This window comes from Nycticebus coucang, chromosome 6 (genome assembly GCF_027406575.1).
Source record: "Nycticebus coucang isolate mNycCou1 chromosome 6, mNycCou1.pri, whole genome shotgun sequence".
Lineage (NCBI taxonomy): Eukaryota > Metazoa > Chordata > Mammalia > Primates > Lorisidae > Nycticebus > Nycticebus coucang.
In genome coordinates, this window is record NC_069785.1 from 71830242 (window position 1) to 71845037 (window position 14796).

At 41.5% G+C, this 14796-nt stretch overlaps 1 protein-coding gene and 1 pseudogene across 1 annotated transcript in view; one reads left to right on the top strand and one right to left on the bottom strand.

The window, feature by feature from the left end:
• Nucleotides 1-11008: 11008 nt before the first annotated feature.
• On the bottom strand, nucleotides 11009-13273 carry LOC128588712 (60S ribosomal protein L32-like; annotated as a pseudogene).
• Nucleotides 13274-13839: 566 nt separating this feature from the next.
• NOX5 (NADPH oxidase 5) overlaps nucleotides 13840-14796 on the top strand; it is a 62666-nt gene continuing 61709 nt past the window's right edge. Inside the window, 1 exon segment of the mRNA XM_053595558.1 lies at nucleotides 13840-13845. Within this exon segment, the coding sequence (XP_053451533.1) occupies nucleotides 13840-13845 (6 nt within the window).

Consider the following 14796-nt stretch of genomic DNA (forward strand, 5'->3'; position numbering starts at 1 on the left):
AGCAGTGTAAAAGTGTTCCCTTCTCTCCACATACACGCCAGCATCTGCAGTATTGAGATTTTGAGATGTGGGCCATTCTCACTGGGGTTAGATGATATCTCAGGGTTCTTTTGATTTGCATTTCTCTAATATATAGAGATGATGAACATTTTTTCATGTGTTTGTTAGCCATTCGTCTGTCATCTTTAGAGAAAGTTCTATTCAAGTCTCTTGCCCATTGATATATGGGATTGTTGGCTTTTTTCATGTGGATTAATTTGAGTTCTCTATAGATCCTAGTTATCAAGCTTTTGTCTGATTGAAAATATGCAAATATCCTTTCCCATTGTGTAGGTTGTCTTTTTGCTTTGGTCATTGTCTCCTTAGCTGTACAGAAGCTTTTCAGTTTAATGAAGTCCCATTTGTTTATTTTTGTTGTTGTTGCAATTGCCATGGCAGTCTTCTTCATGAAGTCTTTCCCCAGGACAATATCTTCCAGTGTTTTTCCTATGCTTTCTTGGAGGATTTTTATTGTTTCATGCCTTAAATTTAAGTCCTTTATCCATCTTGAATCAATTTTTGTGAGTGGGGAAAGATGTGGGTCCAGTTTCAGTCTTTTACATGTAGACATCCAGTTCTCCCAACACCATTTATTGAATAGGGAGTCTTTCCCCCAAGGTATGTTCCTGTTTGGTTTATCAAAGATTAGGTGGTTGTAAGATGTTAGTTTCATTTCTTGGTGTTCAATTCGATTCCAAGTGTCTATGTCTCTGTTTTTGTGCCAGTACCATGCTGTCTTGACCACTATGGCTTTGTAGTACAGACTAAAATCTGGTATGCTGATGCCCCCAGCTTTATTTTTGTTACTAAGAACTGCCTTAGCTATACGGGGTTTTTTCCGGTTGCATACAAAATGCAGAATCATTTTTTCCAAATCTTGAAAGTACGATGTTGGTATTTTGATAGGAATGGCATTGAATAGGTAGATTGCTTTGGGAAGTATAGACATTTTAACAATGTTGATTCTTCCCGTCCATGAGCATGGTATGTTCTTCCATTTGTTAATATCCTCTGCTATTTCCTTTCTGAGGATTTCATAGTTTTCTTTATAGAGGTCCTTCACCTCCTTCGTTAGGTATATTCCTAGGTATTTCATTTTCTTTGAGACCAGGGTGAAGGGAGTTGTGTCCTTAATTAGCTTCTCATCTTGACTGTTATTGGTGTACACAAAGGCTACTGACTTGTGGACATTGATTTTATATCCTGAAACACTACTGTATTTTTTGATGACTTCTAGGAGTCTTTGGGGTTCTCTAAGTATAAGATCATGTCATCAGCAAAGAGGGAGAGTTTGACCTCCTCTGCTCCCATTTGGATTCCCTTTATTTCCTTGTCTTGCCGAATTGTATTGGCTAGAACTTCCAGCACTACGTTGAATAGTAAAGGTGACAGAGCACAACCTTGTCTGGTTCCAGTTCTAAGAGGAAAAGCTTTCAGTTTTACTCCATTCAGTAAAATATTGGCTGTGGGTTTGTCATAGATAGCTTCAATCAGTTTTAGAAATGTGCCACCTATGCCTACACTCTTCAGTGTTCTAATTAGAAAAGGATGCTGGATTTTATCAAATGTGTTTTCTGCATCTATGGAGAGGATCATGTGATCTTTATTTTTGCCTCTGTTAATATGGTGGATAACGTTTATGGCCTTGCGTATGTTAAACCAGCCTTGCATCCCTGGGATGAAGCCTACTTGATCATGATGAATGACTTTTTTGATGATAAGCTGTAATCTATTGGCTAGGATTTTGTTGAGGATTATTGCATCTATATTCATGAGTGAGATTGGTCTGAAATTCTTTTCGTTGGGTCTTTTCCTGGTTTTGGTATCAGGGTGATGTTTGCTTCATAGAATGTGTTGGGGAAGATGCCTTCTTCCTCAATTTTTTTGTAATAATTTCTGCAGTACAGGAATAAGCTCTTCCTTGAAGGTTTGATAGAATTCTGGTGTGAAGCCATCTGGACCAGGGCATTTTTTGGTTGGAAGAGTTTTTATTATTTCTTTGATCTCGGTGCTTGAAATTGGTCTGTTCAGGAGCTCTATTTCTTCCTGGCTAAGTCTAGGGAGAGGGTGTGTTTCCAAATATTTATCCATTTCCTTCAGATTGTCAAATTTCTGGGCATAGAGTTTCTGGTAGTATTCAGAGATGATCTCTTGTATCTCTGTGGGATCAGTTGTTATTTCCCCTTTATCATTTCTGATTGAGGTTACTAGAGATTTTACTTTTCTATTCCTCATTAGTCTGGCCAATGGTTTATCTATTTTATTTATTTTTTCAATAAACCAACTCCTTGTTTCATTAATTTTCTGAATGATTTTTTTGTTTTCAATTTCATTGATCTCTGATTTGATTTTGGATATTTCTTTTCTTCTACTGAGTTTAGGCTTAGATTGTTCTTCTTTTTCCAATTCCATAAGATCTCCTGTGAGATTGTTGGTGTGCTCTCTTTCTGTTTTTCGAATATGGGCATCTAAAGCGATGAACTTTTCTCTCAAAACTGCTTTTGCAGTATCCCACAGGTTTTGGTAGCTTGTGTCTTCATTGTTATACTCAAGGAAGTTAATGATTTCCTGTTTTATTTCTTCCTGCACCCATCTGTTATTCAACAGAAGATTGTTTAGTTTCCATGCCTTTGGGTGGGGTCGAGCATTTTTGTTAGAGTTGAGTTCCACCTTTAGTGCCTTATGGTCTGAGAAGATACAAGGTAAAATTTCAATTCTTTTGATTCTGTTGATATTTGTTTTGTGTCCCAGGATATGATCAATTTTGGATTCCATGGGGTGATGAGAATAATGTATATTCTTTATCTTTGGGGTGGAGTGTTCTATATGCGTCTGTCAAGCACAGTTGTTCTAGAGTCTCATTTAAATATCTTATATCTTTGTTTAATTTCTGTTTAGAGGATCTATCCAGCTCTATAAGAGGAGTGTTAAAGTCCCCTGTTATTATGGTATTATCAGATATCATATTGCTCAGACTGAGTAAGGTCTGTTTCAAGAATCTGGGAGCATTCAAATTGGGTGCATAGATATTTAGAATTGAAATGTCTTCTTGTTGTATTTTTCCCTTGACCAATATAAAGTGACCATCTTCGTCTTTTTTGACTTTAGTTGCTTTAAATCCACATGTATCTGAAAATAAGATTGCAACTCCTCTTTTCTTCTGAATTCCATTTGCCTGAAAAATTGTCTTCCAACCCTTGACTCGGAGCTTTAATTTGTCTTTTGAAGCCAGGTGTGCTTCTTGCAGACAGCAAATAGATGGCTTATGTTTTTTAATCCAGTCAGCCAATCTATGTCTCTTCATTGGGGAATTCAAGCCATTAACATTAATTGAGATAATTGATAAGTGTGGTAGTATTCTATTTGTCTTATTTGGTGAGAGTCCATTGCTTAGTTTTATCTTTTGCATCAGTGTGGAGGTTAGGCTCTGTCCTTTGATTTCTGAGTTCTTACATTGCTGCTGATCCATTGTAGTGGTCAGTGTGCAGAACAGGTTGAAGCATTTCCTGTAGAGCTCGTCTTGTTGTGGCGAATTTCCTCAATGTTTGTATATCCGTAAAGGATTTGATTTCTCTGTAAATTTTTAAGCTTAGCTTAGCAGGGTACAGAATTCTGGGCTGAAAATTGTTCTGTTGAAGTAGATTAAAGGTAGATGACCATTGTCTTCTTGCTTGGAAAGTTTCATTAGAGAAGTCTGCGGTCACTCCGATGGATTTGCCCCTGTCGGTCAACTGGCGCTTACTCCTGGCAGCTTGCAGAATCTTTTCTTTTGTCTTGACTTTGGACAGGTTCAGCACAATGTGTCTTGGAGAAGCTCGGTTAGAGTTGAGGCGACCTGGTGTCCAATATCCCTCTGAAAGCAGTGTGTCAGAATCTTTGCTGATATTTGGGAAATTGTCTTTTATAATATTCTCTAGTATGGCTTCCATTCCTCTGGGGCATTCTTCTTCCCCTTCTGGAATTCCTATAACTCGTATGTTGGAACGCTTCATAAAGTCCCATAATTCTGACAGTGAACGTTCTGCTTTCTCTCTCTTATTTTCTGCCTCTTTTACTATCTGAGTTATCTCAAGAACTTTGTCTTCTACCTCTGAAATTCTTTCTTCTGCATGGTCTAACCTGTTGCTGATACTTTGCATTGCATCTTTAAGTTCCCTAATTGACTGTTTCAGTTCCTTCAGCTCTGCTATATCCTTTTTATTTTCTTCATATCGTTCATCTCTTATTTGATTCTGTTTTTGGATTTTCCTTTTGGTTATTTTCCACTTTATTAGCAGTTTCCTTCATTGTTTCCATCATTTCTTTCATTGTTTTCAACATGTGTATTCTAAATTCCCTTTGTGTCATTCCTAGCATTTCTTCATAGGTGGAATCATCTGCAGTAGCTACCTCATGGTCCCTTGGCGGGGTTGTTCTGGACTGGTTCTTCATGTTGCCTGGAGTTTTCTGCTGATTCTTCCTCATGAGTGGTTTCTTTTATCTGTTTCCTTGCCCTAATTTTCCTTTTACTTCCTCTTGCTCTTTAATTTCTCGTGCCTGTGGACTAAAGGTTACAGGACCAGAGGGGTGAGAAGGTTGAAGAGCAAAAAAGGGATGAAAGAAAGGAGGACCGAGTGATAAGAAAAATAGAGAAAGGAGAGGGGGGTAAAAGGAATATTGACAAAAAGAAGAGAGGCACAGAAAGAGGGAGACAGAACAATATAGGTGTACAGTAGGGTACTTTGACACAACCTTAAAAAAATACCCACCTTCTGGGGGTGCCCAGTTGGGTGGTTCCCTTGAGGTCAGCAGCTCTTTGCTAACCTGATCAGACACAGTACCCCACCTCCACCAAGTAGAGAAGAAAGACAAAAATGGTATAAATCAAACCAAAACAAGAAAACGGAAAACTTTATGGGATAAAATTGGGTGAAAAACCAAATAATAGCAGTAGAAACACTAGCAAAAATGAAGTTCTAATTATTGAAAAAGACAGCAATGGGAAATTATAATTAAACTAGAAAAATTGAGAAAGAAAAAGGATCTGTATGGAAAAGGTTGAACTTATAAAACAAAATAACATCAACAACATCAAAATAAACAACAACAAAAAAAAACAACCAAACCAAAAAAAGAAAAAAGAAAAAGAAAAAAACACAACCAAAAAACAAAGCAGTATGTTTATGTTATTGAATATTGTCTGGGCAACACATGGTCTTCTGGGGTATGAGATGTTAATCACCGTTCTGATACGACTGGAGGGTGCTGATTTCTCAAACCCCAGCAGGTACACACTCTAAATCTCTCTTCAGCCCACTTAAAAGGCACTTTGAACTTGTAAACTTGCTGAGCAGAAGCTTTCCCAGGAAAGTGCTTGTCGCTGGAATCACTGCTGAAGTGGCTATCTATTTACCCAGTGTGCCAAAACTGGTCTCACTCTGCCCCTGAGGGTTAGGGCTGCAAGGCGGCTCAGACCCCGCCCTTAGGCTACTTGGTCACTGGGTTACCAGCTCCCACCCAATTCTAGCTCTGCGACCCTGAGGGTGGAGCTTGCCGGGGCAGATAGCTCACAATGGCTCCCTGTGACCCACCGCCAAACACCATTAGCTCCGTCTGGCTCAGCGGCTCAGACTGGGGCCCTAGACAACGGCCAAAGTTCTCCGCACGCCCGCTCAGGCTCTCCCCAAGGAAGTTCAACTGAGTGCCAAGTCCAAAGACACCAAAACAGTTCACAGGTAAAGCCTTTCTGGTTTGCAGTCTCGCTGCTACTGAACTTACAGTTGCGGGCGGGTTTAGACCGATTGAACACACACGACCACTTGCCAGTTTTCCACTGTTTTAGTCCTCCTCTTGGGATCCAGAAGTCTCTCGCTGACTCCCTGTATCTGCGCAGGGGTGATGATAGGCAGATCCCACCAGCCAGAGACGCCTGGAGTTCTATCTCCCCAGACTCACGGTGCCCAGATGCAAGAAAGCTGTTCCTCAAGATATATCTTAAGGCTTTGATGGGGGGGGCTGTTTTCCAGGCTATCCTAGAGGATATGGTTGATTGGAAAAGGGTGGGGGAAGCAGGTTGCATCAAATAGATTTACTCTGACTTGTTGGACCCTAATACCTGGGGTCTTGTCATTAATCATAGACAGCTATTAAGCTTGCTATAATACTAATATTTGTGGAGAGCAGGAAAAGGGTACAAATGGAGGGCCATGTAAGTTACATGTAAATATTTTTAAATCAAGGTAAAAAACCAAGTAAAATAAAATTAATTTTGTCCTCCTAACTTTAAAAATATGGTAGTATAGAAGGTTCATATTTAGGATTCTCATAGAACCTTTTGAATTCCACTCTGGATCATGGTGATGGTGTTCTGTGAGGAAGGGCCTGGGAGAGAACCAGGTCCAAGGACAGTATTGGCCACTATTGGATTCAGGCTTCCTTTAGACCAGCAGTTCTCAACCTGTGGGTCGTGACTCCTTTGTAACAATGAAAATACACCCTGCATAGGAGATATTTACATTACGATTCATAACAGTAGCAAAATTGCAGTTATGAAGTAGCAAACAAAAATAATTTTATGGTTGGGGGGTCATCACAACATGAGGAACTGTATTAAAGGGTCATGGCATTAGTAGGCATTAGGAAGGTTGAGAACCACTGCTTTAGACAATCTAGCAGACTATTTATGCTATTCTCCACTGCATAAGCTGCCACATTTAGTATTGAATCCTGGTTGAGAGCATTAAAGTCAATGAATTTATTCAGTTGCTTCCAGGGATATGTTAAGAACAGTAGATCCTGAGGTCATGTGCTCACTGTCACACTCCTTCACCAAAAAGTGGGTACATTAGTCCAAGATAATGTTATATAGCACCCCCTGTTTATAAAGCAGCCTTTCTGTAAGCCCTCAGGTGGTAATGCTGGTGGAGGGGCTGTGAACAGAAAAGAAAAACCTTTATCCAAAGAAGATACCAGTTCCAGGAAGGATGAATCACATTCTCTTGCATGATGTGGTTAGCTGGCTGCTCTGTGTACAAGATGGTCCCCTATTGATGGCTTAGGTCCAATCTATGGTGCTCTACACTCAGGCAGTCAGCAGTTGCAATAACTAGGTCAGCCTTAATTGAGAGAGGACATATGCTGTTGGAACAACACATGGCCTCACCCCTGCCACTGTAACCACTGTATTTATGGGATTATTTTGTAAGTACTTAGGTAGCCAAAGACAGAGGCTAGCTGACATCCACTGGATGGATCATTCTATTCACTGAGGTTTTCAGTATCTTCTCTGAAGCAGATACTCTCATGGATGACAGATTGCAAACACTTATGCTCATCTCTGCAGGTCAGTCCATTTGTCACTACTGCAGAGCCCATGTGTATGCTTACTTAAGGTCATTACTCCCTCCATACAAAAGTGATGGTTCAGTGTTCTTCTCAAAGCTCTACATATGAGAGGATCCCCCGCTCCTCCACACAACTCTGTACTTGAGGTACACTCCTGACTGGTGATGTACCGCAGCAGTAGTCCTTATTGGCTTATACCAATATACCAAGATGACCCGTTCATGAATTAGACTCAGATGTCTCCTTTCTGCTTTATCTGGTCTTGGAGATGTTTTACAAGGTTTGAGCTGAGATATGGATGCACTAGAAGTGGGAGAATTGGAGGTTTGGGTCAGCTATTTATGTAACTTTACTTATGCCCAGAATATTCATTAAAATGATAGACTCCTAAATCTTGGTAAGGTTTATGTCTTAACTTATGGCACATTTCCCAAGATCTACCCACCTGCTGTTCACCATATCTACTTGACATGCTGTTTTATCACTATAGTGAATCACCATGATATTCTGTGCAATATTAATATTCTGTGCAATATTCTGTGCAAAAATAAAATGTTCAGAATCCCCATGGACTATACACATATTATAACAGAGAACAAGAGAGTTGACATAGCCTTTGAGTAAGGTAATGAATGCGGGCTTCTGTCTTTCCATATAAATACTATCTCCATTTGCCAAGCTTTATTGTTAGAGATTAAAAAAATTGCATTTGCCAAAAAATTAGTCACATACTAAGTGTTAGATCTGTTGTAGTAGATATTACATATGGTATAGCACCTGTAATTAGAGGTACCACTTAGTTAAGTTTTTAGTAATGCACTATTATCCTCCACAATCTGTCCATTTTTTTCAGTGGCTGTATAAGTAGTTTGAACGGGAATATGTGGGGAATTATCACCTAGGCATTCTTAAAATTTTCGAGAGCAACTCAGAAAATGCAAGAAGATTCATTATTTCTATTGATTTGCCATCTTGTTGTTGGAGAAGGGTGTTAATTCAGGAGCTTTCACTTGCCCTTCCTATGTAATGTCTCTAGTGCCCCGCCCGGTCAGGAAAACAATGGAAGGACTAACAGATGAGAAGAAAACCATGTCAATTATACACTCCAGGATGGAGAAATACAGGGTTATATTAAGAATTCTTTGGAACCACTATGAAATGGACTTGAATAAGGATTCACCTGGCCTCCTTAAATCACCACTCTAACCGGGGCTGATGATGGAGGACCAGGACTAGGGTAAGGCAAGTGAGGCACCCAGGGTGCATATTTTGAGAAAACACTCTCAGGTGCCAGCCCAGCACTTGCAGACTCTGAGAGTCAGTGCTTCCTGAAATGGTGCACCAGAGGCACCCTGCTTGTCTCACCATAGTACTGGCCCTGCTGCTACATTCAAGTGTAGAGTTATGCGTGTCTTAGAACTTCCCCTTTCTCTTATATCTCATCCCAAATCATACGAGTTTTCATAATTATGAAGCTTCAGCAGGCCATGGGTTATTACCATCAAGGAGATACTTGTGGCCATCTGACTGAAAGATTCAGTTCCAGAATCCCATCCCAAGGGGACTTGGCTTCTCCCAGACAGCAGAGTCTATGACAAAAACAAAGCCTGGGAGGTGATCCAAGAGCAGTGATAAGAAAGTCTGGAGAGTAAGACAGGAAATGCAGGAGTATATTTGCGTTGTTATTTCTGTGAGCAATTGAAGTTTAATAACCTGGGGGCCCTCTGAGAAGTCACAAGGTATGTGCCTCAGAATTTTTCCATTTGTGGAGGGTAACTCCCTTATTATTCCAGGCTGTGCATTCCTGGGGGCTGAACATGTTGTCTGGTATAGGAGAAAGCCCTGAGGCAGAAGAGTGTCAGGTGTTCCAGATGGGGACAGTCAGTGTCAATGCTGTGGCTGACATCAGAGATGGGCTGAGAGGATGCATCACAGCACCAAGAGCACCTTCTACTTTACCTTGTGCCACTACCACTGAAAATTTGAATACTTATGATGTTGCCATATGCCACAGATTCCCTGATTTCTCATCTCCCCCAGTCCAGGAGTGTATATCCTTGTATTCCTCAAACATGTGAGCAATCCAATTCTAAAATCCTGTTTTCAGGGTTTGTTTCTTAGGGCCACATTCCAAATCACTTGGAGAAACAGATGGAAGTCTCAAATTAGGTAATTTAAGGAGAGTTAATGCAGGAACTTTTTACAAAACTATGGGCAGGGAAACCACAAAGAAGAGTGTAGTATCCCAGGGCTAGTGACAGCCAGGTTACTGTAATTTTCCTTAACTAAATGGAGGGAGAGGAAGGAGCTTTTACCAGAATGTAGGGACAGAGAGAGCAGCCAGGAAGCCAGGGGAACAGCACGTGGCCTCACTCTCCTCCATCCCTCTTATCTCCTGTCTCCATTGGCCAATCATCTGAAAACCAGGAAGCAAGGGTGCCCACTAATGCCATCTGGACAGGTTTGTCTCTTGATCACTCAGCAGGGTGCAGGTAGGCAGAGAGATTTAAAGAGGCAAATTCAGTATACATTGCTTAAAAGCAAGTAAAATAGCTTAGAATGAATCAGGCTGGACCTGGTTCTTTGGCAGCAGCACACCCCAAACTCTTATTCCAGTCATCTGGCCCCTTTTTATTGGTGTCATCCTTTTTGGTGTAAAGGACAAGGATCATGTGGGAACTGGCACATTTGGCTACTCTGTCTTTCACTCTCAATGTAAGTAATGAATTGTCTGAATCTAGAATTGGCTCACTGTATTTTTACTGGGCCAAATCAGGTGGGCCTTGGCCTTGCCATGTCCCGTGTGTGCTTGACATGAAATACTCTTTCCCCCCTCCAGAATCTCTAGGTCTCCAAGTGGTTACTGTGGTTCTGTTGAGTTTTTATATTATATAAATAATCTCCAAATGATCATGTTTGTGTTACTCATCTTTCAATAAACAGTACGTGCTACATGGAATTTAATTTGAAGAGATCTCAGCAGTACAGGAGACCCTGTCACAAGTGGACTCAGCTACACACATTTGTTTTGAGAGTAAGTTTTAATAGTAAATAAGTTCTTAAGAGTTCTTGACAAGACCATACAGTCCTAAAATCTGTCCTCCGTCCCTCCTACAGGGGAGGTTCTGTCAGCTCTCTCCCTTGCCCCAGCATCTGTCAACATCTTGGACCCTCCACTCTTACCTCAGAACTCCTTTTGTCTCTAGCTGCCGAATTTTAATATCTTCCATCTCTCTGACCCAATTCTACATCAAGCTTTGGGTTCACCTTTGCTTCACAGTAAAAATGTATAAAGAGACTCTGGTAAGCATTTGTCAGTCTTCTCAAAATCTACATGCAATAGCTCCAAGAAATGGCGATAACTTTATAGATCATGTTTTGCTTTCTTTTTAATATAAAGTTTTTACAACAGGTACTTTTCCCACAACAGAAAGAGAATTTTCCTTTCTCTCACGTGCCAGAAGTTATGGGAAAGACATGGTCTCCCAGTTGCATCACTAATTTCAGCAGTAATGAGAGACTTCACTATCTAACATCAGCTGGAAATCTAATATTAAATGCAGCCTACTAGGTAGCAGAGGCAGAGTTTGTGGCCAAAGAACCTGGCTACAGGTGCAATCTCTGCATTCTTGCTTTGAAGGTGTGCTTAGAATGCTGGAGGCACGATTCTGGCTTGTCTTTGATGTAGCAGGTTGGGGTTCATTCCATCCTCATCTAGCTCTCCAGACCTCATGGCTGGCAGCTGAGCAGGCAGCCAACCCTGGGTGGCCATTTCCAGGGACTGAGACCCCTCAATCCTGGATACTTGGCTTCTACATTGGCAGCAGGAGATGGGGAAAGGACAAGACTTCTTGCTTTGTTTTTCTTTCACAACTTCTTAGAGGCCATGCTGACATTTCTTAAGAGAAGATCAGACTTTTTTGGTCTGCATTGCCAAGTAGATGTGTCAACCAGTGATCTTTGGATTTTACTTTCAATTGTAGAGATGCCCTCCCCTGCCCAGGCTCCATAAGAATTGTGACAGTACGGGCGGCGCCTGTGGCTCAGTCGGTAAGGCGTCGGCCCCATATACCGAGGGTGGAGGGTTCAAACCCGGCCCCGGCTGAACTGCAACCAAAAAATAGCTGGGCGTTGTGGCGGGCACCTGTAGTCCCAGCTACTCGGGAGGCTGAGGCAAGAGAATCGCTTAAGCCCAGGAGTTGGAGGTTGCTGTGAGCTGTGTGATGCCATGGCACTCTACCGAGGGCCATAAAGTGAGACTCTGTCTCCACAAAAAAGAAAAAAAGAATTGTGACAGTGCAGTGCTGAAAATCAACACCTCCTTCAAAAAGCCTAAACTGTGGCTGGGCATGGTGCTTCATGTCTGTAATTCTAATAAATATTTTGGCCAAGGTGGGAGGATCACTTGAAGCTAGGAGTTCAAGACCAGCTTGAGCAACATAGTGAGACCTCATATCTACAAAAAAAAAAAGGAAAAATAAATTAGCCAGGGGTGGTGTGCTTTTCGTCCCAGCTATTCAGGAGGCTGGGGCAGGAGGATCATTTCAGCCCAGGATTTTAATGCTGCAGTGAGCTATGATCAGGCTATTGCACTCCAGCCTGGGCAACAGGGCAAGACCTCATCCCTTAATCAAAAAAGCCTAAAATGTGACAACTTAGAAACACAAGAGGATACCCCAACCTACCAGCAAATAAGAAAAAAAAATTAAAACATCAGTGTAAAATCTCTCAGACTCTTAGCATGTTAAATCCAGAGAAGACTTATGAGCTGAGTTGATCCAAGCCCTTCCTTTTACAGATGATAAAACTGAGGTGTGTGTTGGGGGTGACTTTGCTCGTGGTTACCCTGCAGGCCAGTAGTACAACCAGGACTTGCCACAGTCTACCTATAATCTTCCCCACTCTCTGGGTGAAGACCTTCATGCTTTCCTTTCCTCATTCTTACTGCTCCCAAGAGCTTGTTTTTAAAAATTTTTTATTTGTTTTCTTTTTTCAGTTTTTATGGTTTTATTTAAATACAAATAAAATGTGCACAAGAGCTGTCTATTCATTTCTTCACTGTTTAGCCTGGTATTGGGGTTGGTGACGTTGACAGCCAGCTGGGTTACTCTTTCCACAACAGCTTTGCGATTCTTGGAGGCAATGTTGCAAGCAATCTCCACACAGTGAGATTTGTGGCCCAGCGGCTGCACTTCTGGCTCCTTGGCATTGTGGACGAGGAACTTCCAGAAACTACTGGCCAGCTCTTGCTTCGTTTCCTTGTTGATCCCATAACCAATGTTGGGCATCAAGGTCTGGCCCATCTCCGAACCCTGTTGTCAATATTTCTGGGTTTCCACCAGTTATGCTTAATTTGGTATATTGCTCTGACCAGTTCCATGTAAACTTCTTGGTTCTCTTTTTGACAATCTTGGGTTTTGCAAGGGGTCTGAGGGTGGCTGTGATGCTGAATAGGAGATGGCTGCTGCTTCCGTAAGCTGTGCCAATATATTAAAAATAGCAGCAGCTAGCACTGATTGAGCCCTTCCTCCCCATCAGGCCCTCCTCTAAGATTTACTAATATGAATAGTTTAAAATCAAACAATAGCCCTTTGGGGGAGGTATTAGTATCAATATAGATTTATTGATGAGGGAATTGAGGCACAGAGAGGTTAAGTAATTTACTCAAAGTCACAGAGCTGGTAAGTATTAGAGCCAGGATTTGAACTTGGGTTGTCTGACTTTTGAGTTTATGTTCTCAACCATTCTATTAAACTGTCTTTAATGCATATTAGCATGATGATTAACATTACATATATTATCCCATTTTACAGATCAAGAAACTGAGTCCTGACAAGGTTAAGCAAGTTCACGAACTTAGAAAGGAGCAAAGTTGAATTTCACACCAGAGCTGTTTGACTCGAATGCCCATTCTCCTAAATATTAGTTATACCTCTTTCCTGTCATAATAACCTTCCCACACCACACTCGCTAAATCAAAATAGCCAACAGGAGAGCCCCCCAAAGCAATATTTTTTAACTAGCACATAAATTTATGAACCAGTGGTAGTAGAGGTCAAGATTAAGGGTCTTCATAATCAAACAGTCCAGAGTGTGGGATCCTGGGCACATCACTAAGCCTCTTTAAGCCTCGTTTCTTTCTTCTCTAGCACAGAGGTAGTAATTAGGGTTAGTAATAGCTAGCATTTATTAACTGCTCGTTGTTGGCCAAGCCAGAGCTTCACGTGCCTGGTTTCTTTTGATCACAGTACCTATCTCATCAAGTTGTGGTGACAATTTGATGGATAACATGAATGAAGTGCTGACACAGTGTCTGGAGCCAGTCAACGCCCAGTAATTATCAGCCATTATTCTGATGCTTGGTTATTTCTCTGGCTGCCTCCCTTCTGGGTAGGAAGATTCTTGCACCTATGGTGTATGTCTCATTCATTTCCATGTCTCTCCAGGTGTCCAATCCATCTGTCTAAGTTTGTCGACATGGACGTAGGAGTGCGTCCTCTTGCTGGGCTTCACGGTCCCTGGGGAGCTTTAGGCTGTCATGAGCCTCTTGTGCTCATTTGTTTGCACTGCTCCCACATTCTCCTCTGAATCAGAGCAGTGCATACTTCAGTTATTATGTTTCTGTCTTAGGGATAGGAGCAGGGTAGGGTTAATTTTTCCAATTTTACAGATGAAAATGAAAAATTTGGGACCCTGGCAGAAATCATTGGTGCAGTACCATGTAAGATAAAGGGGTTGAGGTGATGAGGCCAAGGTCCCATGGAGTGCGTGGGTGGGAGACCTGTCCAACTTTTCCATCTATATTTGACTTCTCACGGAGGCTCGTTGCCACTGCTATGGTAGTTCTCTTGCTGACACTTTATAAAATAGAGTAGCCATTCCTTCTACTGTAAGGATTACTTGAAGATCAGAGGACATGACTGTAGGCTCATGGAGGCTTCTGTCAACTGTAAAGCTGTATACTAGTGCAAGATAGGAGTTAGGTGGATGTTTTGGTTCTCAGCACCTGAGTCACCATTTCCCTCTGTGGGTGCTTCCCTCTCCCAGGACTCAGGACCTCGCCTTCTCCAGGTTCTCTCTTCCTGCTTTTCTGTTCATTCAGCTCAAGCCAGGCCAAGAATTCCAAACTTGCTTCTGAATCTCCTTCAGACCCATTTTCCTTTCTTTGTCCCCTTGATTGCAAATCTTAGCTGAGCTTTTACTTTTTTGATACAAACCAGTCTTTCTGGTGTTTCAGATCTTACTCTAGCAGTGCCCTGCACTCTCTGGTAAGTCTTGTTTAGCAGTCCTGGGGCAGGGAACATTACTGAGACACACGGCCTTCCTGATGGTCTTACCAGCCATCTGGGCATGGGAATCTATTCTTGTCTTCCTTTATTAAAAACATTTAAATCTTTGATTCATCTTGACTTAATTTTTGTGTATGGTAAGAGA